Source organism: Procambarus clarkii, chromosome 9 (genome assembly GCF_040958095.1).
Source record: "Procambarus clarkii isolate CNS0578487 chromosome 9, FALCON_Pclarkii_2.0, whole genome shotgun sequence".
NCBI classification, from domain to species: domain Eukaryota; kingdom Metazoa; phylum Arthropoda; class Malacostraca; order Decapoda; family Cambaridae; genus Procambarus; species Procambarus clarkii.
The window spans coordinates 9,686,344-9,711,898 of NC_091158.1; the positions used below are offsets into that span (position 1 = coordinate 9,686,344).

Below are 25,555 nucleotides of genomic sequence, written 5' to 3' on the forward strand. Positions count from 1 at the left end.
ATGTGAAGGCCTCGTCACCTTAGTAAGCAATGTCAGACTTACAGAAGGTCCCTCTCCACTACAATACCTTTGCCGCAGGCGGCCAGCCACGAACCAAGTGATATCGTCATGGCGTTTGACCCGTGCCCCATGCGTCTTATAGCAGGCCTGAGATATGTGGCCCAGGGTCCCTGGTCTCCGGCAGGCATCGCAGAGAAGCCCCGGGTCTACTCCTAGCAGCTCTGGACGGAGTGGCTACAGCATTTGCCCTTATCTGCATGGCATGAGCGAAATCTCCGCTTAGCAGACGGGTACCGGACGAGACTCACATGTGGCAGGAAGGAACCTTACAAGCAGATGCAAGGCCGGCGCCGTCAACCATGCTGTACAGTTTTGCTTAAATCATAAATTTACATAGCTTACCTTGCTAACTAAACTACCTTAAACACCAAAATATATTTTATTAACTTTTTTTTATTAACAAGCTTAGATATACACAGCAATATGCTGTTACCATATTCTATATGAAAGATTACAGTGTAGATAAAAAAAACTAGCTGTAAGTTCATCTAATATTCCCATCTCACAGGATGGTCATACATGGAATCAGGGGAGAAAGTCAGTGAGTAGTAGACTTACATTCAATGTTAAATGAAATATAATTAATATAAATAATTAGCTTTATTGTTTATTATTTGAACGAAGATTGCATTAATAAGAAATCTAGATCACAAAATATTTACAGTCTACTAAATTAAACATATATTGATTGTCAAATATTTGTGACGTCAAAAAGTGTTGCCAAAGCCTTAATAAAAATATGTATTTAATTTTGGGAATATAATCTACTTTTTTGTATAAAACGCATACAAGTATCATATTATTAAACTAAAATAATTTAGAGATAGAATTAAAGCATACGTATTAAGTAAATATGTGAAATATTTAGACACTGTTGGCGGTGTTGTAGGTTGTGGTGTGTGGTAATATTGGGAATTGTTGACAGGAGAGGCCGCCGGGAGGGACGTGGGGCTCCTCCAGAATATATCCCGGAGTTGCACACATACTAAGTGGCAGTAACAAAAATGGTAAGTGGAATAGTGATGGCCACACTTTGGTGTGCTAGGAGGTGTGTCACTATGTGAGGTAACTTTAGACTGTGTTTGTCTGGGCACACACTGGTTGTACATGGCTATTGACTTGTTTGGTGTGGTTGCCTAGGAATTGTCACCACATTTTCAATTGTGTTGAATTGTTGATCTTTTCTGGCTTTGTTTGTGTTCATTTCTGTGCATCCTGAGACTTGGTGTGAATGCTTAGTGAAATTCTAAGCTAAGGACTGTTGCTAGCTGAATTTTTATGCACAATTTTAGTTTTGTACCAGTTTTGTGCAGAAAGTTTGGATTGACTCTGTTATCACTATCCTTTGAACAGACCTAACCCAATAAAAATATATGCAATTTTGTGTTTTACATACAATGTGCAAGTGATGCAGATCTCATAATTTAAATGCCAGCACAGGTTTTGGATGCTTCTACAATGCAGTCTGCATTGTAGAAGCGTGCACCTTCTTAATAAAACAAAACTGTGTCATTAAATAAACACTAGTAGTCAGTTACTTCAATACCTACAAAAAATGTAAATATTCGATTGTAAAAAATCTAAAATATGAAGAGAGGGAGTAGTCTGTATTCTCGATAATAAAAATTAATTGGTGGCAGTATTTCCTCAGCTGAACACAATCATAATTTAATGTTTATATTTTATTTCCTATTAAAATTACTGTACAGATTTGTAATATATAATTCTTTAAAAATAATTCATACATTCTTGTAAAGCCACTAACACGCATAGCATTTTGGGCAGGTCTTTAATTTTTAATTTTTCCTGAAATATGACCTACCAAATTGGTTAACAACCAGGTATCAATTCACTGTTGGGTGAACAGAAGTGTATAGTTAATTTACAGATTACAGTTACTGTAATTATCAAAGTAATTATCTAAGTGTACAGTAGTTACAGGATGAAAGCTATGCTAATAGTGTCCTGTCTTCCCAGCACTCTGTCGTATAACGTTTTGAAACTACTGTATTGATGGTTTTGGCCTCCACCACTTTCTCACCTAACTTGTTTCAAGCATATACCGCTCCGTTTGCAAAAGTAAATTTTCTTATATTTCTTTGGCAGCTTTGTTTAGTTAGTTTATAATATATGACCTCTTGTTTTTGAAGTTCCTAGTCTCAGGAATTCTGCCCAATCAATTTTATCGATTCCGGTTACTATTTTGTACATAGTAATCTTATCGCCTCTTTTTCTTCTATCTTCTAGTTTTGGCATATTTAATATCTCTAACCTCGCCTTGTAGCTCGTCTTTCAGTTCTGGGAGCCATTTAATTGCATGTCTTTGCACCTTTTTCAGTTTGTTGATGTGCTAACAAACCCATATATGTGCTTTGGTCTAACAAAAGTTGTGAACAATTTCTGTAGTATTTCACCATCCATGTATTTAAAAGCAATTCCGGAATTAGAAAGTGTAGCATAGGCTCCTTGCACAAAGTTCTTTGTGGTCCTCAGGTAATGGTTTTCTATCTAAAACCACCCCTAGATCTCTTTATCAGAATTTTTTTAAGATTTCTCACATAATTTATAGGTTATGTGGGGTCTATGTTCTCCTATTCCACATTCCATAACATGGCATTTACTCACATTCCATTCCATTTGTCAAGTGGTGCTTTATACACTAATTTTGTCCAGGATTTCTTGAAGGCCATGATAATCATCGAAGTTTCTTATCTTCCCTATTATCTTAGCATCATCAGCAAACATGTTCATATAATTCTGTATTCCATCTTGTAGATCATTTATATAGACAATGAACATTATCGGTGCAAGACCTGAACCCTGTGGTATGCCACTCGTAACATTTCTCCAGTCCAATACATTGCCTCTGATTACTGTACTCTGGCCTTCGTACCCACTACAAAAATATTTGGTGTTGCAGCAGCTATACAGTATTGATTAGTTCATAATCAATAAAAATAGAAATATTTGCATTAGAATTAGGTTGTTCTGAAATTTCATGTACAGTACAAGTACAGTGGCACCTCGACTTACGATTGCCCCGACTTACGATAATTTCGAGTTACGATGTAAATTTCATCGAAAAATGCGACTCGACTTATGATAGTCGTCAACTAACGATATTTGTTGGTACATGTTTGGGTCGACCGAGCGCATGGTTCCCGGTCACGAGGGCCAACCTGCCTCAGTTTACTAGATCTGCCCGCTTAGTGACAATCACGCCTATAAGAAATTCCGTTTTTGTGGTGATTTTTTGCTTTTTGAACATAAAACTGATTATTATATATCACACCATGGGTCCCAGAAAGTCAGTGGTAAGGTTCAACCTAAGAAAATAGTTGTGAGTTGAGGCAGTAGAGGATATCCCTTTCTCATTAGGAAAATGTGTGAAGTATGGGAAGAACTGCAAAGTTTTTTTGAAAAAACTCGCCCAGATAAAGCTGTAGCAGGCCATTGCATTGACCTTTTAAATGACAATGTGATGTCTTATTACAGACAAGTGTTAAAATGTAGGGAAAAACAAGTGTTTTTAGACAGATTCTTAGTAAGACAAGCAAGCAGTGAGCCACAAGCAGGTCATAGTGGTGTGCAGGCAAAACATGCCAGAGAGTGTATCCCAGAAAAGTCATCGCTGCCTGATGTTATAATGGAAGGGGACTCCCCTTCCAAACAGTAACACCTCTCCTCCCCTCTCCTCACCATCTTCCATACGCCATCAAGAGTCCTCCATAAAGGTAAGATAAACATTTGTACTGTATTGTAGTTAGAGAACAAAATTGTATTCAGTATAAATTGTATTTGTAAGTTAATATTTTGGAGGGTGGGGAACGGATTAATTCAATTCCCTTTATTTCTTATGGGAAAAATAGCTTCGACTTACGATATTTCGACTTACGATCCGTCTCTGGGAACGGATTACCATCGTAAGTCGAGGCCCCATTATATTTCAAAATAGATGCAATGCAGTTGTGTCTGGGGTCTTTTAATAAATATTTTACACATTAAGGTACAGTATTTATCCCAATCTACTATGTAATACTTGGAATAATAATAATACAATACAGTACTATATAACTACAGGTTGATCCAGATTTTTTATTTAGCTCTTGGATGGCTAGATAAAAAGTCCCACTAGCTCCGACGGGGCCTGATGGCCGAGTGAATAGCACTTGGGATTCATAGTTCTAAGGTTCCAGGTTCGATCCCCGGTGAAAACGGAAACAAATGGGCAGAGTTTCTTTCACCCTGATATTCCTGTTCACCTAGCAGTAAATAGGTACCTGGGAGTTAGACAGCTGCTATGGGCTGCTTTCTAGGGGTGTGTAACAAAAAGGAGGCCTGGTCAAGGACTGAGCCACAGGGACACTTAGCCCCTCTTAGCAACCCCTCTTGAGAAATTAAGTTGGTCAAAACAGTATGATTTAAATTTTGGAGGAGTAACTGTACCTTTTACCAAGAATTGTAGTTACATACTACAGTATGTACATACCCAGTACTGAAAATTAAAAATTTACCACACATGTACAAAAAGGTAGCTTTAAACACAGCACTGGACACTACTGTAGTTTAATATGACAAGTCCTCTGTGCACATAAAATAAATTATCCCCCCCTTACAAACTTTTTTCTTTTTAATGTTAAAATGCATTCCCTAATCATGGGAAACGATAAAAAAATATTGTACATGACATACTTTGGCTGTGATAGAGAAGTGAAGTTGAGTGATTTATAGGCATTGAGTGAGTACTTACCTGGTGCCAGTAGCCCCCAGCTCCATGGCCCTACGAGTAGCTCCAAGTTCCCGTGGCGCAGTGGTAAGACACTCACCCAGCGCTTCGCGAGCACTTTGGCCTGGGTTCGTATCCTGGCCGGGGAGGATTGACCAGGCACCAATCCTTTACTGTAGCCTCTGTTCACCCAGCAATGAATGAGTACCCGGTTGTTAAACGATTTGGCGGGCCATATTCCGGGATCACTCTTTTTCATGAAGTGTGGATGCATGAAACTGGCAAGTGCTGTCTCTCTTGCCTCACACTATGAACTTCATAACTAACATTGTGTTCACTGATATCTGAACGTTATACATACTCTATATCACAATCAAGATTATCTATGACACTGTCATCGCAAAATAATTGCAGTTACATTGGAACCTCGAGTGACGAGCGGCTCCAGTTACGAGCATTTCGAGTGACAAGCAAGCCACTCGCAGAAAATGTCTCGATTGACGAGCTTTCGCTCGATTAACGAGCGTACCCGCTGGTTCTCTGACACCTCCGACAACAGTTTTGTTGTTGTTTCGCAAGACAAGTTTCCACATGACGAGCTTGGTGCCGGAAAGAATTAAACTCATTAATCGAGGCGTCGCTGTACTTATTTTATTTGTCATTATTTGGTGGGTCGTATTTCTGGGAAAATTAGGATTAAGGACCTGCCCGAAACACTGTTACATTGGCTTTACAAGAATGTAAGAACTCTTGTATATATAAATAAATAAACATACAAGTATAATTTTATATAATTATTTCAATGTCTGAATAGTTTTTGTTTGTTTTTTGCTGTAATATTATTCAACAGTATGAACTGAATAATAATATTCAATGCAGAAGTGTGTATATATTTATATAAATAAATGTGTAGAACATTGCTATGCCCAAAAATTTGGTGTGTGCATCTTAGTCTCACTTGTTATATTTTTAGAACAAACAAATTTATTTTTTTCTTATTGCACTATGTACACACTATAAATAACTATCTACATTTTTATACACCATTACAAACCACTAAGCATTTCTGGTGAATGTAATAAACTTATAACCTGTTATCAGAGTTCACCTTAGTCCTGCATTTTGTTTACATTGTAACAGCATGCATTAAGTATTTTGTATTTTTTTCATATTGTAAATGTTTTTTCCATTGTTTTTTCAAGTGTAATAATACATTGGGCTGTCAGTATTTTTATTTGTATCACAAAACCTGTAGAATATTGGTAGTCAAATACACAGTATTCATGTCACATACTGAGTTAAAATATTATATTATTTGAACAGTAAAACAGCTTTTCTGTTATTAAACTTTATACAAACAACATGCATATCTTCTGTATTAACATTTATATGTACCATAACGAACCTATAAACAGTTTTGGTGGGTGTGGTGATGAAATCAAAACTCAGCATGGAGCCACACGATACAAGCAGATGACACCCTGAATGTAGAAAATGCTTTCAATATTCTGCCAAGACTGGCCACAGAACTGCTATTATCGTATTCCTATTACTGAATCCTGATTATGAATCTATTTTTACAAGATTATATCTATATATTATATCTATATATATTATATATCTATATCAAGAGTAAAGGAGCATAAGGTCATTTCATATGTGGATGCATGAAACTGGCAGGTGCTCTCTCTCTCTCGTCTCAAACAGTGACCATTATAACTAACATTGTGTTCACTGATATCTGAACATTATACATACTCATTATCACAGTCAAGATTATTTATGACACTATCATTGCAAAATAATTGCAGTATTTTATTCATTATTAAGTGGTGCTGTGACTCCCGACCTGCACAGCAGTGCTGTGAGCTCTAGCTGCATGCATCAGCCTTGGTTGCTCTGGCAGTATTGAGGTCTCACAGCCAGGAGGGATGTAGACATTTTTTGTTCTTTTAAGATGGTGTCTGTTTACTAGAATCCGGACGAATCGGATGTGAGCCCCGTGTGCCTGCAGGAATTTTGAATCTTAGAATATACGTACAGTACTAACAAATGTGATATGCTGGGGTGTGCACACTCCCCATGATATCACGGTGTGTGCTGTGCAGTGGTTAATCATGCCTGGAGCACTATCCATAATAGGATTTTCAAGAAATTCTCAAGTACTTACGTTTTATAATTATCAAATATATATATATTGTATATTATTCGTTTAAATAAATAAATGAGTTGAAGTTAATACTGTATTGTCAAAATATTGTCACGGTTGCAGTGCTGGTAAAGACTTGGCATATACTCATCCATTTGATAATGCCAGAATAATTGTACAATAAGTTAATAAACTGGTGATGAATCTCATGACTTGCATTTGGTTAATCCTTTCATCAATTTCAGGGTCTTCTGTCTCTTCTCCGAAAACTGAAGTCAACTCCAGATCAAGATTTGCGCATATTATTGCTTGGTCTGGATAATGCAGGAAAAACAACGTTGCTAAAGAAGTTAGCCTCGGAGGATATAACACAAACCACTCCAACACAAGGCTTCAATATTAAGTCTGTCCAGTCTGATGGGTTTAAGCTTAATGTTTGGGACATTGGTGGCCAGCGCAAGATTCGACCCTATTGGAGAAATTATTTTGAAAACACTGATGTACTGGTAGGTTTGAATGCAAAAATCTTCTGTGGTACGGTATTCTTATTCAGTGTTAGCAGAAATGTTTTATGGCTGGTAATGCCTAAAATAAAATGTTTGTACAGCATTTAGTACTGGTGAAAATTATTGAAGATAAAATTAAAGTGGGGCATTAATGCAAAACTATAGGATGGCTATAGAATTAGTCAGAAATAAAGGAGGATTTCTGTCATACGTGACAATTAGTTTCAATTGCTGACTTGACAAATATTGCAAGGTAAATGCACTAGATATTTGTTAAGGTGTCCTACTTGATAAGGGAGGTAGAGCAGGGTCATGGGATCCTATATTTCTCCATTGAGGAGGTTCGCTTCTGCAGGCCTGGAATTCTCTGCAAGAGTTGACGTGGATTCTATTCTATGGTGGGAACTGTGCATGTTGATGAGCTCGGAGTTGCTATGGATAACCTCCTGGGTGTCCAACAGCTGAGAAGTGGACGCATAATGGTGAAATTCAAGATGTGATGCTTTCAAGGCATTCCTGGCAAGATGGGTCGACAAGTCTTTTTTTTTTTTGTTGTTGTTGTTGTTGTTGCTGTTGCCTCATGGTGTAGTTGAGGTGTGTGTTACCAACATCAGCAAGACAGTGACATTTATGGTGTTGCGTGATGCACCATTTGAACTATCAAACAAGGTGCTCGCTTGATTGTGTTCTCAGCTAGTTGGCAAGGTTGAAGGTATCCGGTGGAATAAGTTTACGTTTGGCCATGCAAAAGGCCACTTATTAACTTGCACCTGGACTGTGAGAATGGAGATAGAGAGGAATATTCCATCCTCGGTATCAGTTTGGGGCATAGCATTCTATGCCTCAAACTCTTTACACCCATTTATGTTTATCACACACAAACATAATCTGCGTTTATGCTGGGCTGCCCAGGATATATTTCAGGTTGCCTGGCCTTGTTGCTGCCTGCCAAGTGGAGACGGCAGACTTGGTAATCATCTTCCGTAAGACAGACTTTCCTCCACTTGGCGATACTGGTGCTCTCAAGATTGCTGACATATTGGATAGTGACCTGGTGGTGGATGGTGTGTCTGGCACTGGTACACAAGCTCCTGGTGAGGATTCCCTACTGGCATCGTGTAGCATAGGTGGCGATGTTAATGGTGCTCGGGCGGCCCCGGTCGTAGTGAATGTTATGCCTATAGTGTCACAACATTTATCACTACAGTCCACCACACCCTGCACTGGAGACAGGGTGTGGTAGACTCTTGGAGGGAATGTGAAAGTGGTAACCTGTCAAAATTGCAGGAGGATATGGCTGGACTAATTGAGGCCCATCCTGATGACGTTGGGGGTGTCCTTATGGCTGTTCCCCTACTGTGGTATGCCCTGGTGCTGTTGCTGGTTCTTCAGTTTGCCTGGACAGTGCACAGATAATTCATTGTCAGGGAACAGGAAGTCGGAGTGAATTCATACACATTTTGGCTTTTATTGAAATCCCCTCCCCCCCGGCCGAATTACTGACCTTTCCCAGGATGCAACCCCACAAGAAGCAGACTAACTCCTGAGTATCTACTCACTGCTAGGTTAACAGACCCATTAAGTGAAAGGAAATGTACCCAATCATTTCTGTCCTGCCTGGGATTCGAACCTGGATTTCTCGATTGTGCGTCGAGAACGAACACAACTGTTCTACCGGGACCCTTTTATGGGGTCCCGGTAGATACTCAGCCCTGTGGGGTCGATTGAGGTGCTTTGCCTGGTGCGTGATGTCAATCCACCGGGTTGACTTGGGAGGTGAACGGACTCGCCGGCGGGAAAATTAGTGTGGGAGATGATGATAGAGGTGGTGTCTCCTGAGGAAAAATGTTTGTGTGGTTGTGGCAGAAGACCATGATGTGCTCACTCATGTTGTATCATTGATGACCTGCTGTTGAAGTGGTTTAAGGTGTGAGGGAGTCTGGTGGTGCTCCAGTGCCGGATAGTAAGGTGTGTGGTGGAGGGGTTCCCTTGATTGGTAAAGACGAACCTCGTCCTTTTGTAGTACTGTACGTGGAAGTGGAGTGTGTGTATGTATATATATCTGGTACCTCTCTTATCTCCTTTCTAGTGAGTACATTTTGAGTTTAAAAACAATCCCAGTAGTTTAGGTGCTTTATCGTGTCTATGCATGCCATATATGTTCTGTGTATTCCCTCTATTTCAGCAATCTCTCCTGCTCTGAAGGGAGAAGTGAGTATGGAGCAGTACTCAAGGCAGGACAGCACAGGCAATTTGAACAGTATGAGCATTATGATGGGATCTCTGGATTTGAAGGTTCTCGTAATCCCTCCTGTCATTTTTCTAGCTGACGCTATATTTGCTTGGTTATGCTACTTAAACTTTAGGTCATCAGACATCATTATTCCCAGATCCTTTACATGTTGCTTTCCCGCTCTAGGAAGATTTGATTGTTTTGTACCCTGTATTTTGTTTAATATCTTCATTTTTACCATGCCTAAGTAACATGTATGTAATGTGCTTTTGTAAGTTTGTAGATAAGACACTCCATATAATTGTAATTGCCAATACTGTACTGTGATACAAGTGCTTTTAGTGTTGCATTTTATTTTAACGTGTGTGTATTGTACCTGTAATGTGATATGTTTGCTGTTTGTAATTTATTGTAATTCAGAGTTTATGGTTGTATGTTATGTGTGAAATGATTCAATGTTTCAGTTATTTTATTTATACATGTCTTGTGCTCTTGCAATACAGAAAAAAAAGATATTTATTAGTGATATAACTAGGAACACTTGTACGGATGTACTGAAATGTATGCAATGGATAGGATGCACTTATGTAGGGTAGGGATTGCTGCTTTTGCCTCTTCATTAATAACTGCTGATTGAAGAGTTTGTAAGTTTTTAAACCGTTAAAAGATACAGCTATGGCAGCGTTTTTGGGAGAAAAGGCACAAAGGCATACTAGCAGGGAATTTGTTTTTAAATTAACATTGCTGGTAAAGTGTGTGAAAACTACAAGGTTAAGACAATACTTTTGGGGGATTTTAAGAAGGATTGTCAGAATGATAGCGACAGCAAGCACTACACAATTTTCCTTTTTGTTTGATAGTTGTCCTTGCCTAGTTGTGCTTTCGGGGGTTGAGCTTTGTCTCTTTGGTCCCGCCTCTCAACTGTCAATCAACTGGTGTACAGATTCATGAGCCTACTGGGCTCTATCATACTTATATTTGAAACCGTGTATGAAGTCAGCCTCCACCACATCACTTCCTAGTGCATTAAATCTATTAACTACTCTGACACTGAAATAATTCTTTCTAACGTCTCTGTGGCTCATCTGGGTACTAAGTTTCCACCCGTGCCCCTTTGTTCGTGTTCCACCCATGCTGAAGATTTTGTCTTTGTCTACCCTGGGGTGCCTCGTAGCCTGGTGGATAGCACGCAGGACTCGTAATTCTGTGGCGCGGGTTCGATTCCCGCACGAGGCAGAAACAAATGGGCAAAGTTTCTTTCACTCTGAATGCCCCTGTTACCTAGCAGTAAATAGGTACCTGGGAGTTAGTCAGCTGTCACGGGCTGCTTCCTGGGGGTGGAGGCCTGGTCGAGGACCGGGCCGCGGGGACACTAAAGCCCCGAAATCATCTCAAGATAACCTCAAGATAACCCTGTCAATTCCCCTGATAATTTTGTAGGTGGTTATCATGTCTCCCCTTACTCCTCTGTTTTCCAGGGACGTGAGGTTCACCTCCTTTAGCCTTTCATCGTAGCTCATTTCTCTCAGTTCCGAAGAGAGAGTGGTGGCATACCGCTGAATCTTCTCTAACTTTGTCTTATGTTTAACTAGGTATGGACTCCAGGCTGGAGCTGCATATTCCAGGATTGGTCTGACATAAGTGGTATACAGGGTTCTGAACGATTCCTTACACAAGTTTCTAAAGGCAGTTCTTATGTTGGCCAACCTATCATATGCCGCTGATATCTTTTTGATGTGGGCCTCTGGGGACAGGTTCGATGTGATATCAACCCCCAGATCTTTCTCGATGTTTGACTCTTGCAGGATTTCACGTCTCAGATGGTACCTTGTGTTCATCCTTCTGCTCCCTTCGCCTAATTTCAATACTTTATACTCTTCTGAGTTGAACTTTAGCAGCCATTTTCTAGACCATTCCTCCAGTTTGTCCAGGTCATCCTGTTGTCCCTGTCTATCTTCATCTGTCTTGATTCTTCTCATAATTTTTGCATCATCAGCAAACATTGAGAGGAATGAGTCTATATCCTCCGGAAGATCGTTTACATATATCGGAAACAGGATGGGTCCAAGTACTAAGCCCTGTGGAATTCCGCTGGTGACATCTCGCCACTCCGATTCCCCCCCCCCCCCCTCCCCTCACAGTTACTCGCTGTTTCCTGTTGCTTAAATATTCCCTTATCCACTGGAGCACCTTCCCTTTTACTCCTGTCTGTTGCTTCAACTTTTATAACAGCCTTTTATGGGGAACTGTGTCAAAAGCTTTCTGGCAGTCCAAGAAAATGCAGTCTGCTCACCCCTTCTCTTTCTTGCCTAATTTTTGTTGCCTGGTCATAGAATTCTATTAAACCTGTGAGGCACGATTTACCATTTCTAAACCCATGTTGGTGGTGTGTTACAAAGCTATTTCCCTCCAGATGCTCTACGAGCCTTTTCCTCACGATCTTCTCCATCACCTTGCATGATATACAAGTTAGGGAAACTGGTCTGTAGTTCAGTGCCTCTTGCCTGTCACCCTTCTTGTATATTGGGACTACGTTAGCTGTCTTCCAACTTTCCGGAAGGTCTCCTGTTTTCAGTGACCTGTTATACACCATAGAGAGTGGCACACTTAGTGCTTCTGCACCTTCCTTTAGTATCCTTAGTGAGATTCTGTCAGGCCCAACAGCCTTTGTCACATTCAGCTCCAACAGATTACTTTTGACCTCATCACTGGTGAGGTCAAAATCCTCCAAGGTTGCATGGTTTGCCTCCTCATTTAGTGCAGGGGCTTCTCCTTGTTCTTTTGTGAAGACCTCCTGGAATCTCTTGTTGAGTTCTTCACACACTGCCTTGTCATTGTTGTGTGTATCTGTTCTTCCCTTTTCTCAGTTTCATCACCTGTTCCCTCACTGCTGTTTTCCTCCTGATGTGGCTATGGAGCAGTTGTGGTTGGGTCTTGGCTTTACTCGCGATGTAATTTTCATTCTCTCTCTCTCTGCTTCCCTCCTCACTCTGAGGTACTCATTTCTGGCCCTCTGGCATCTCTTCCTGCTCTCTGGTGTTCTGTTATATCTGTAGTTTCTCCATGTTCTTTTACTTAGTTGCTTCGCTACCTTACATTTCTGGTTGAACCATGGATTCTTCTGTTGCTTTTTGTTTTTCTCCTTTTGGACCAGGATAAACCTGTCTGCAGCTTCCTGGCACTTCTGGGTGACATAATCCATCATATCCTGTATAGTCTTGTCTCTAAGTTCTATTTCCCATGGTATTCCCCTTAGGAAGTTCCTTGTCTCGTCATATTTTCCTCTTTGGTAATTTAGTGTTTTCTCTTCCGATCCCATCCTTGGATAGGTTATCCCTACCTCCACCAAGTACTCAAATGTCAGTACACTGTGGTCACTCATTCCTATGGGGGCTTCAACTTTGACATCCCTTATTTCTGACTCATTCAGGGTGAATATCAGGTAGAGTCTAGCTGGTTTGTCATTGCCTCTCATTCTTGTGGGTTCCCTAACGTGCTGGCTCAGAAAGTTCCTTGTTGCCACTTCCAAGAGTTTAGCTCTCCATCTATCTGTACCATCGTGTGGGTCTCCATTCTCCCAGTCTATTTTTCCATGGTGGAAATCGCCCATGATTAAGAGTTGTAGTGTTTGATGGTTGCAGATTTCTTCCATTGTCTTCTGTTTTCTGATGATGATTCTTCTTAGATGATCAGCTTAACATCCCAAAAGTTCATAAGGTGCTGCTCATGATTCAGTGTGTGACAAGAATTGTTGGCTTCAGACATTCTTACATTAGTATATCCTTGCATACAAGATTCTCCTATACCTGTTCCTATAGGAGAACAGGTTTATTCCTTTGTCACAACTTCATGGTACAGCGTAAACCTTGTTGTGGTGAACTTGCTCTTAGTTATAGATTTGATGATGCTGTTGCTTGTAGCATATGTTTTATGCTCAAAACTTTATTTACTTTATTGCAGTTGCTACTGTCACGCGTCACTCACCTTGGCTTTGTGTTACGTGAGGTTACAGTTAAACAGCGGGCCATCATGCTACTGATCGTGTAACCCCACGCAGTGGGTCTTTGCTCCCTCCACTAGGGTATCATATACCACCCCCAGGGAGCTCTCCAAGTCATGCCTCAAGACTGGTCACCACTATTTGACCTTGGACCCAAGGGGGAGAGAAGGCCCAGCACACACTGCTTAAGCTCAATCTTGCAATGTGTGACTCCCCCACCAGGCCTGCCCACCTGTGCGTGGCAAAATTTTGCCAGACTCTCGGCCGTAACCTCAATTCCACCTCTTCCTTTCCGGTCGCCAGCTGGGTAATTTTCTCTGCGTCCCAGCAATGCAATGGGTTCAACTATATCGTATCTACAGCCCAGAGCCTCGTTCTATATAGTGTAATGCCAGCACTAGAAACCATATATAATATCGTGTCACCAACTCGGGGGTCTCCTTCTGTGTAATGCCAGTACCAGCATTCAAATATTGTATCGTGTTGCCAACCCAGGGTCTCTTTAGCAAATTACAGACACATGAGATATATATATATTCGTATAGGAATGATAATGGTGACAGCAGCGCTCCTCTGGTGGTCGCCGGCAACTCGCATCAGCTGATCGAGTTTAAATGGACCACTGGCCTCTCACTGAAAGGGGGCGGCTCCGTCAGTGTAGGTCCACACTCCTCCACAGGTCAGCCACTCAAACCACTCGCTGTCTTCCCCAGGCAGTAGATAACATATATGTGCTGTCCCACAACCTAATACTATGACTCCTAGAAACACACTAGTAAATCCCTAGATATAACAATACGCCTGTCTTGCCTAACATCAAGGGAAATATGGGAGGGAAAAATTATCTACCTTATCAATATCCTGCCTTCAGACGCCTGGACTCCTGTGGTCGCTGGGGTTCCTCCGTCCTTCTAGTCGTTTCTTGACGTTCCAGATGAGTCATCAGTCCATAGGCGTCGTGAGGACTTTCCTCATCTCTGAACAGATGAGGACTCTCCTCATCTGTTCCCTTAGTGAAGTACGGGGCGCTGCCTCGTCCAGTCGTCACTGCATACGTCATTTCCCCCAGGCACTCCTTCACCAAGATCACTCACTCATGGGTCAGGATGCGTCTTCTTCCTTCCGAGTTCCCAGTGGGCGTGATCCAATCACAACAGCTCTGCACACCTTGGAGTTCCACTGACGGCGAGACATCTTGCTCCTGCCACAGACACTCCCTCGATCCTTCCAAGACTATCAGCTCTCGGCGCTCTTATAACGCTGGAACTCGGCTCCTCGCACTTCCCTAAAGCACTGCAGTCCTTAGTAGTCACTATAAACTTGTCAGGCTGTGTAATCCCAGTGAATGAGGCTCCTAGACCTCGGAACTCGAGAGCTCAACCAGCGCACGTCCACTCTCAATGAGGCGTCGCAGATCTCTGAGCGCCTGGTGCTCTGTAGGCGATGAACCAGGCCTCCCGGTGATGTCACAGACCCAGGGTCGGGCTCTGATTGGTCAATCGCATCATATGACCTGAGCCAGCCAATCGCCAGCCGTCTGGCGTTGCACACAAAATGGCAGATTTGAAGGTACGAGGGCGCCATTTTGTTGTACCTAGGGTGCGACTTTCCCCCCTTTCCTACAATCACATAAATGCAAATTTCTCCACAAATAAGTACCCATTTTGGTAACTTCATACATCAAAAGGTTCCCTGAATCTCAGGAAACCTCCATGGTAAGCTGATATGACTCTTAAATCCGGCATATGGGAGAGAGGGCACCGGAACACTACAGATGTTTGCAGTCTGCTTTAAGAAAATGAGCTCTTACTATGGTTCTGTTATATTTGTGTACAATGTAGATTGTCAGGAAGCATATACAAGTACTAAAGTGGAATTAATAAAGCAGGAAAAAAAGTGGCTCAGCAGAAAGAAAGAATGAGTAAATAACAAATTTAATGGATGTTTTGGAAGCAGACGGTATAGTGTGCCACCAAGTAGCACTACTTTTTCTTTGTAACCTGAAATGTAAATCACCATTGTGAATAGTGAGAATGCGCTCTCGGTTTAATCCCCAACATCCTAGGGTTTCCAAGGCCATTTAGTGTGATATAGTATTAAGAATTTTATTGAGGACATTACAGTAACTCTGATCTGCTCTATTGTAAATCTGTTATGTTTCAGATTTATTACATTGATGTTATATGCATTATTATTGTTGTTTCCACTTTCAGATTTATGTGATGTTATATATGTCATTGCTGTGTTTCCACTTTCAGATTTATGTCATTGATAGCGGTGATAGAAAAAGATTTGATGAGACTGGTCAAGAACTAGGCGAGATTCTCAGTGAAGAGAAACTTGCAGGTATGAATCTATGTTGGTGATTATTAGTTTTAATTTTTTAATTAGCCACATTATATGTACAAGTATAAATTGGTGTAAAGATTGTGGAATAATGTAGAGATTATTTGCTTTACATAGAATTTTCTAATACAGTGGAACCTCAGTTTTCGTATGCCCGTTTTCATATTTCTCGGTTCTTGTACTCAATTTCTTCGAAAAATTTGATTCGACACTTGTTTGCCTCGGTTTTTGGAGTTTGTTTATATATGTACGGGTTCACCCAGCTTTGTTTTTACCAAAGAAACCTTAAAACTTCATAATAAAATATGCTCAGTAGCTTTTCCAAGGCATCAAACTGTCTCCTAATGGTACATTAAGTATAAAAAAGTTAGAAACATAATTTGAGCCGTATTAACCCTTAGACCATACATATACGATTTGACATAACTCAAGTTTTTAAAACTTGCACAAACACTCCAATTTTTTGTGCATAATCAACTAGGCAAATGCTCCAACTATGTCTAAATGATCACAACGTAACTTGAAAAAACAAGAGAATCAAAATTAATTTTAAAATTGAATATTGAAAACGTTTGATTTTCAAATCGAAATACAAAATATGAACTATTGCAATTGTTCAATTGGTGGTGTTATTCTCTCAGAATAGCATATGATCTTCATTTTCCTTAAATTAGAATATAGGTTTTCAGTATAGTTTACTGTAAAAAAAAAAATCGGTAATATGGCGTTTGAAATATGCGGCAAATTTAGACAAAAAAAAAAATGACTCCAATTGTATAAAATTTATGGAAAAATCCATTCTGAAGGGATTGTAGAACAAACAGCTGAGCACGCAATGTCAAAATAATGAGAATTGGTGAAAACCTGGAATTTTATAAGCCACTCAAAGTTCAAACTCTAGTTTCAGAGATAATTGAAGTTGAAGTTATCAACAATGAATAAATGTAGTTTAAATTTGTTAATTTAATAGAATGTTTTAATAAACATTGTTTGGCATTCGTACTCGAATATGTGAAAGTTGTAGGTTAATGTGTGTTGAAATGAAATAAAGAAAAATAACCCCCCCAAAAAGAACACAAAATATAGGGATAATTATAATAATTCAAATGATTTAGAGGATATATTTAGGGTATACTTTATATAAGTGAAAAAACACTAATATGGTCCCTAATCATCAAAACAACCTAAAAAGACAAAGAAAATAGTTTGAACAAATCCACAAGGGCCGTGATGAGGATTCGAACCTGCATCCGAGAGCATCCCAGACGCTGCCTTTATCGACTGAGCTACAACATGGTCAAAAGGAGTTGAAGCCAAAGTTCTACTGAACTTACTGGATCCTGTAGCCTCTCCGAGGCACAAATCATGGTCCTTCTGACAATGTCATAGCTCAGTCGATTAAGGCAGCGTCTGGGATGCTCTTGGATGCAGGTTCGAATCCTCGTCACGGCCCTTGTGGATTTCTTCATTTGATGCATCACGCAATTGTGATTTCTGTGTGTAAAATAGTTTGAAATCTGAGAAAAAATCAGCCAAAAAAAAAGTCCCAAGTTCTGAGAGTTGACTGATTTATTTCTTGACCAATTTCATTCTATCTTCACATAGTTAGGGAAACACATGCACTCTCCAGGATGTAAAGGTTACAATAAAATCAGGTAATAAACAAAGGAGAAGAAAGACTAAAATCTTAAAAAAAAAAATCCCCTAAAAAAAATATTTTTGGGACATTGATGAAAGTAACCTATATTTTTTTTTTTTTTTTTTGCGATATATACAAGAGTTGTTACAATCTTGTAGAGCCACTAGTACGCGTAGCGTTTCGGGCAGGTCCCTGGAATACGATCCCCTGCCGCGAAGAATCGTTGTTACAACCAAGTACACATTTTACTGTTGCGTTAAACAGAGGCTACAGTTAAGGATTTGCGCCCAGTAAATCCTCCCAGGCCAGGATACGAACCCATGACAAAGCGCTCGCGGAACGCCAGGCGAGTGTCTTACCACTACACCACGGAGACTGTTTATTAACATTGGACAATGTAATTTATATCATATATAACAAGGTAGGACATAATAAAATAGTTACTCATTATTATTTGTGCTATTATGTATTACTCGGCACTTCTATAAAGGCACCAACTGCATATCCACTTTGTGGACACTTACTACTATTCCTTTTCTTTGAGCATCAGACAGGTGCTTTTATTCCTCAGTTCCAGTTAATAGGAGCTGTTTTCCTTATCAACAAAACGTTGTTGTTTTTTTAAAACTCTTCTAAGAATAATTTCTGAAAATATTTTGATGAAAGTTTCATGACACTGAAGCCAATAGGTTGGAGATTTATTTAACATTTTTTTTTATTTTTTTTACATAATTCAAATATTTTTCGCTTCCGGGCCCCTCAATATGCGCGGTTTAAGGGTTAAAGGAGTAAGCATTCATACCCTAGTTTGCCCCACATTTATGGGAAAATTTCACTGTGCAAAATTATTTTATTCTATCATATAAAGGACAACCATCAGGAGAATCTTTAAGAGAGCTTTCTAAAGAAAGCGCTTTAACACTTTGGCGTACCCCGCGCGCCACCCCTCAACTGTGCGATTTGGGTCCCAGGGTGTCGCGGGAGCGCGCGTAAATTCTGAAAAGTGTATACTCTCTTCAACTTTGTCACCTTAATTCTCGTCCTACGAGATTAAATTTGGTATCATTGTGTTCGCAATAGAATTCTATACAGCACTAAATGCATATAAATTCCAAAAGCCCGGCTAATTACCCGCAGCAAACAGAGAAAGTGCGAACGAGTTACGCAGGAGCGCGCAAACACAATAAAATGTTTTCACTATTTTCACTCTGGTCACCTCAATTTTCGTCCTAGGTCTTTCATTTTGGTCTCAATGGGTTCGCAATAGAATTCTCTAGAGGAACATTTGCATATAAAATAAAAAACCTGGTCACGCTCCAACTGCCGACAAGTTGAAGACGGGCCACGCGTTAGTCGCGAGTGAGCGCTCAGACGCCTTCCAGCTACATTCCCAATTCCCGCCCTTTTCAAGCCTTTCTTTCGCAATTTTCTTCCTGGAAGGGCCTTGTTCATGATCACTATCCATCGTGGAGTAAGCGTAGATAGTTTCTAAAGCCGCAGTAAGAAATATAGCCACGGAAAATAGCCGAAATGTTCACACGTTTGAGATGCGAGGGGGAGGCGACATTGGTCACAACAGTGGAGCGAAAACAATGGGCCGACGGCGTGTGCCGAGCTGCCTGCGGGCCACAAGGTGCAACAAGGAAAATGGGAAGACATCGGCACTCATTTTAAAACCAGTCCCAAAAATATCGGATAAAAACCTGATTTTTGGCGATTATTTAAAGTGGATGACGTAGTGCTGCGTCATCCCCGGCATTACCGACAGTAAACGGATGACGCAATGCTGCATCATGCCCGGGCGAAAGTGTTAAGATGTTTGTCTCTCATTGCAAGTAATTCTCAGGATCCAGCCCCCTTGAACCTTATTTATCTAAGGGAGGTCCATGACTTAGAATGAACCAGTCCCATCTAGTTTACCACACCCAAAATTTTCTCTCTAACAGTATTTTCTTTGAAATACTGTATCTTGGTTACTTGTGATAAATTAAGGATGTGATTTCATAACATTTTCAAAATTACATTTTTGGTGACCTAAATTTTGAAATCTACTGAACAATTAAAGAACATAATAATACCTAAAAATTTGAAAAGATATCTGCAGGAAATTTGCCTAATAATTTGGAATCTGGATGGAAGGTCTCGTGGCTGAATTTTGTCCATTGTTTATAGGGATCTGATATAGGGAGATCTGGATTTGGAGGGTGCCACTGCATTCTCCACAAGTGATAGCACCTTGTAGTCTGGCACAAAATCAGTATGTTACCTTCAGGGAGCCACCGGGGCTCCTTGAAGGCATTATATTCCATACCATTGGTGTTTCATTGTATTCAATACTTTTTTTTTATTTGTGTTTGTATTTTGATAACTGCTTGAAAATTGAAATTAATGTAGATTATACAAATATTTTGATTAAGGTAATCTTAGTTGGTTGCACATTGTCAGTTTTGGTACTTCTGATTTGGTAATGCTAGATTGTGACCTGTCATTATGGTTAAGGATATGGATGTTTACTGGATTTCTTTATCATTTTTAGGGGGCACAAATCAGATTGTTAAAGGCTGCAATTTTTGTATTTGTAATCTTTATGCCTTTAGAAAATTTCTTAATAGGAGAGTATCATAGTACTCATCCATTTATTTTGTTTCCCCTAGAATTATTTTTTTATATCTCATAATTGCGGGTTTGCAAAATTACAGTACAGTACAGTACATGCTTATTAAAGACTTCAAATACTTTGGTGTCATGATGATGTTCACGTAGTCATTAGAACAATACACGCAGTTCGGGACTTGACGTCAACGCTGTCGACAATTAATTTTTGCTCATTCTTATTAGTAAGTATAAAGTTAGTGAAAGAGTTTAACGTTGGATTGTGTGCTCACGGCCAATGCCTGGCCTATTTTTCAGTGTGATGTGGGTATCCCGCCGGGCCTGCCAAAGTGTCGAGTCAATACTGAATCGAGAAGCTAGACTAGTATTTTTACTTCCAGTGGGAATTCCTCTCACTTTTTTGTATGAACGATACTGGCTCCCTGTCAAGACAAGGATTGAGTTTAAATTGTGATAGCTGTAATGGTATTCAAGAGTAGCAAGTTTAGTAACCCAAATATTTGGTTGATTTGTTTAATCCTCTTACATCAGGCCTTGTAATGATTTTGGTGATTCTTGTGGATCCCTGCATATTAGTTAAGCTCTTACTGTTAGGGGGTGTCATTTGCTGAAAAAGCCTATTATTATTATTATGTAACTTTTTGATTGTCCATGTCTGTTTCAACATAAGGCTCTGTTCAGAGTTTGAAGTCTTAGTTCAAGTCATATTGTATCTTTACTGGAACTCATGATCATTGCTATTTTGCAGTATAAAATGTAGCTTTTTATATGTTGTATTTATTTCAAGATGGTAGAGCATGTGCCAGTTTTATGAAAGAATGGAAACTCAAGTAAATCTAAATCCTAAATTATTATTTATTATTATTATTGTTATTTATTAAATGCATTTTACATATGACTTGCAATTAATATCATTCAGGTTTTTCTCGGTTTCCTCACATTAAACATTTAAGGGACAGTTCTCAGAATGGTCCACTCATAAATTCAGTAATGGTATGAAAGCTTTAAAACTGGAATATTAAAAATCACATTGGTGATTGATTCAGTGTCAGCAACTGATTGCCCGAAGTTGTTGTTTTCAGGCAAAACAAGTAGAGCCCTTGTACAGTTATCATTATTGTGCTTGTGAATTTCTCTAGGTACAAAAGGATATTTCACAAACTTCTTTTTTCTCTCTGTAGGTGTACCTGTCTTAATTTTTGCCAACAAACAAGATCTGTTTAATGCAGCACCAGCCTCGGAGATAGCAGAAGGTCTTCAGCTCCATACCATTCGAGATCGTACGTGGCAGATACAGGCCTGCTCAGCAACATCAGGAGAGGGTGTTAAAGTAAGCATTATATTTGTAGTACAGTACATGTAATAGTGGCAATTTAAAGAAATTAAATTACAGTGCATTGTCAAAGTTAGGTGTTGATTTAGAGTTTGTTCTTACCCTAACATAAATAAATATTTCTTCTATTACATCTGGGTTTTCTCAAACGTTAAAATAAACATAATTCAATATTTAATATGATTATTGCCAAACCATAGCCAGCTATAATAGTTTCTACTGCTACTTATGTCTGTTATGCCCTGTGTCCAGTAAGAGCTTCCATTTCTGTTTCTTGATGGATTGGCCCCATTTAAAATCCTTCCCAGATGTCTTAATATGACTTCAAGGAGGGAAGACTCAAAGGAAGATTTGAAAATTGGCTTAAGAATTCCACATGCTTTGTTATATGATAAAATAAACAAGAGAGTAAAGTAAAATGGTAGATTTTAATCATTATTGAATAAACAAAATGCAATTATGTGTAATCGATAAGGTGATGAAGCACAGGAAGAAGGTGGGAAATTTGTATATTTGAAATTGGTACTGTGGAAACATAGTATACTTCTTTTGGATAATTATAGTATTGTCTTTTGAAATAAATGAATAAGATGAGAGGTATAAAGTGTAGATGAGTAAGTGTGATGATAGGAAGAGGAAGTGGCCAAGACTATTAGCAGTTTGCAAGAAGGGGGGAAGTGAAACAATATGTAATATACTTTTACATTTCTAAAGTGTACAGCACAGCACTTGACTTTTGTTTTAAATGGTTAATGTATTGGAATGGTGGTTGTGCTAGTGTGGTGGTTTCTCACCTTGTTTCTTTATTCAAAAACTTGCATATGTGAATGAAATTAAAAATGTCTTAATCATGTGGTATACAGTGTCATATTTGGAAGGAGAAACGTGTCAAAGCAACTAGAAATTTATTATATTGCCTATACAGTATGTTATATTACATGTATGTATGTGTTATTATTTTGTTGAAACTGAAAACAAACAAGTGACAAGTAAAGTTATTCAGATTTTGTGTTTTGTTATATTAAAGTGTATGCTGTATCTGGCTATATTAATATTCATTTAAATAACTAATTGTTCTTTTACAGGATGGATTAGATTGGGTTTGTAAGAATCTGAAGAAGAAATGAGACCTTTTACTTCAATCAGCAAACGATGTATTCCGTCCAAACACTGCAAAAACTTGTCGTTATTTCATTTGAGAAAGGGTTAAAATATTATTTACACTAAATTAGAACATCTTGAACTTTAATGGGAAATGAACTGGAAAATCGTCTCACAAGGTAGGACAAAATACTGGACAACTGTTATTGCTTACAAGCTGTGACTTTTTAGGGTTTTCATATTATGGTATGGTATTTTTATTTCATTATGATAAATACTACTACAGTATCGTACAATATGCGAAAGGCATATTTAACATTATATAACATGAAGTCATTCAAGACACATTATACAAGAAATGTATGGCAGCCTTCCCAAGGAACCACCAATATTGCAGCACAAAACATATTTTACACCAGATTCTTTTAACATTTTAGGAAATTAGATAAAAGGTGTTGCATGAATTATAATTACTTTACTCAATTTTAAAATGACTAAAATTAGTAATGACAGGATATTTGCATAGATTTTTATCTGATAGCTTGGCGTCATTCAATGGTGGTGAACCAAGTCACAAACACCATATTATTCACACAGACCTAAGTTAATGTGTGGCAATATCATGTGGACCATTTTAGTTTTGTCATTAAAATTAGGGTGCACCTAAATTAATGCTATGAAATCTTTGTCTGTTGCATGTATGTTGTATAGAATTTTTCAGATATGCACAACAAAATGACAAAATTTGTAGTTTAAGATGTGAAAATTAATGAATTATAATTCTAAATATTGTCAGTGTATGTAGATAATTTACTGGCACTCCAGAACCCTTCCATAGTGGCACCCCAAAGAGAAATTGTGCTTAAATCAACGTTTTTGGCATCTTTTGCCAATTTAAACAAATTGACAAGGAAATTTGATTAGAAACTATTCAAAGGGAAAATATCCTATACAGATTTTTAGTTAGTGTAATATGTAATTAATTATTTTTCTCTTGGAAGCCAAGTGTATAAAATCCTTTTTATTTTTGTTACTGAGACTTTGAAGATCATGAGCCAAATTCTGGGAAAGCATTTAATTTAACACAACATAAGTTATATTATAAATATAAGTATACTTTACTAAATAAGTAAAATACAAGGCTATGTGAAATTACCGAGTTTTATAGTACAAGCGTTTGTTTATGCTCAAACACACCTCATTCGGCACAAAGAAAATTGAGAGCTTCAATGGTGTATGACAAAGCTGGTCCCATAACTGAAACATGAGATATGAGAATTTAACCTCAAATTGATTGAAAAAGAGAAGACCTGATGACAACCTTCAAGATGCATTGACAAGGTAGATACATGCTCTGAGTTGGTAGGACCAAACCTAAAGGAGATAGAGATTGGAAGTTTGGATAAGCCAGGGGAGTACCGTGTAAGGAAACACTTATTTTGTGAAGGAAATGAGCAGGTGAAATGTATTGTAAAAATATGTAATGGAAGCTAATTTATACATGGTTTCAAATAAAGGCATTACAAGTTGTAAAAGGGTTGGGAGTTATTGCTGATATCAGCTGCTAGCTTAAATTTTGAGCTCGGGAACTGAAACCTAATAATTTAAAAACTTAATATTATCCTACAGTTCTACACCATGTAGCTTTCAAGCCATGTTAGGATTTTGAGGCACAAGCTGTGGAGATGGCTGTCAGAATGAATGTATATTCATCCCGTTCTTTTGAGCTTACCCAACATAAAGAAACTGTCGCACAAAAGTGCCATATCCTAAGCTATCATAGGACCCACAAACAGAAAATGGGACATTATGTCAATTATGTCAATTATGTCAATTAGATATAAACAATTTTGTCTAAACCCATATTATATACAAGAATTCATGGATTCATCCGCTGCAAATGGCAGACCTACTGGAAATCTATTTCAGAAAGCAAACCAAGAAAAAATAAGTTTACTATATCCAGTGCAGTTAGCGTCACTTGTCAATTTTAGTTATTGCTCAGTTTTTATACAAATTATATAAATATTGTCATAATACATCTGTATGAATGTAATGGAAGTCAACCAAGACCCATGAATTATTTCTGATATAAATTTTAATTAATTCCTGTGCAGTGCATTAAGTAAGGTGCATGGCCTAGACAGAATAGCAGCAAAGGAGCGGGTTGCACTATACAGTACTTCCTTTGAGATATGCCAAGGACAGGTTTGTGTGTTATATAGGTGTACATGTTACATTGCAGGTCTATACAGAACTTTTTTGTCAATTGTATGTGCATAGTTATTCAACACAAAAACATAATGTAAATTAATAAATGAAGCCACTAGTGTATAAACAATCCATCTTGATCATTAGAGCCTTCTCACCGCTACATCACAAGTCAGAAAATTGCATATCCAGGGCTGATGCATTAGATTAGCTCCTCCCCATAGCTTGTGTTCACCTCACATAACTAAAAAAGACATTTTTTGTAACAGACAATCACTTTTGATGATACATGCTTTTTATAAGGGTTAAAATCAACAATCATTAATCTTCAAAAGTATAATAAGCAGACTCCAAATTATACAGCAATGACTGCTATTGCTTATAAAAATACTGGCTCCAGTAAGCCATGTATATCGTACTTCATGCATGGTTAAACATTCCTCGTCATAAATATATTGACAAGCTCGAATGAGAACCGGTATTCACAACAGCCTTAATGAAAGGATGTTTATCACAGAGTTGAGTTACTGATAAGACACCAAATTGTTCCACCTTCCTTAACCATATATAATGCCTACTAGACATGAATAACTTCATAACTTCACCTATGTAGCACTGAATAGCGCATTATTTCCATC

At 38.7% G+C, this 25,555-nt stretch overlaps 1 protein-coding gene across 1 annotated transcript; it reads left to right on the forward strand.

Annotated features, from left to right (window-relative positions):
- Nucleotides 1–954: 954 nt before the first annotated feature.
- On the forward strand, nucleotides 955–23,776 carry LOC138362685 (ADP-ribosylation factor-like protein 3). The gene is made up of 5 exons (XM_069321115.1): nucleotides 955–1,067; nucleotides 7,181–7,441; nucleotides 15,933–16,020; nucleotides 21,454–21,602; nucleotides 22,691–23,776. Exons 1-5 carry the CDS (start codon nucleotides 1,065–1,067, stop codon nucleotides 22,730–22,732), a joined length of 543 nt encoding a protein of 180 aa, XP_069177216.1. The 5' UTR covers nucleotides 955–1,064; the 3' UTR covers nucleotides 22,733–23,776.
- The last annotated feature ends 1,779 nt before the right edge of the window (nucleotides 23,777–25,555 follow it).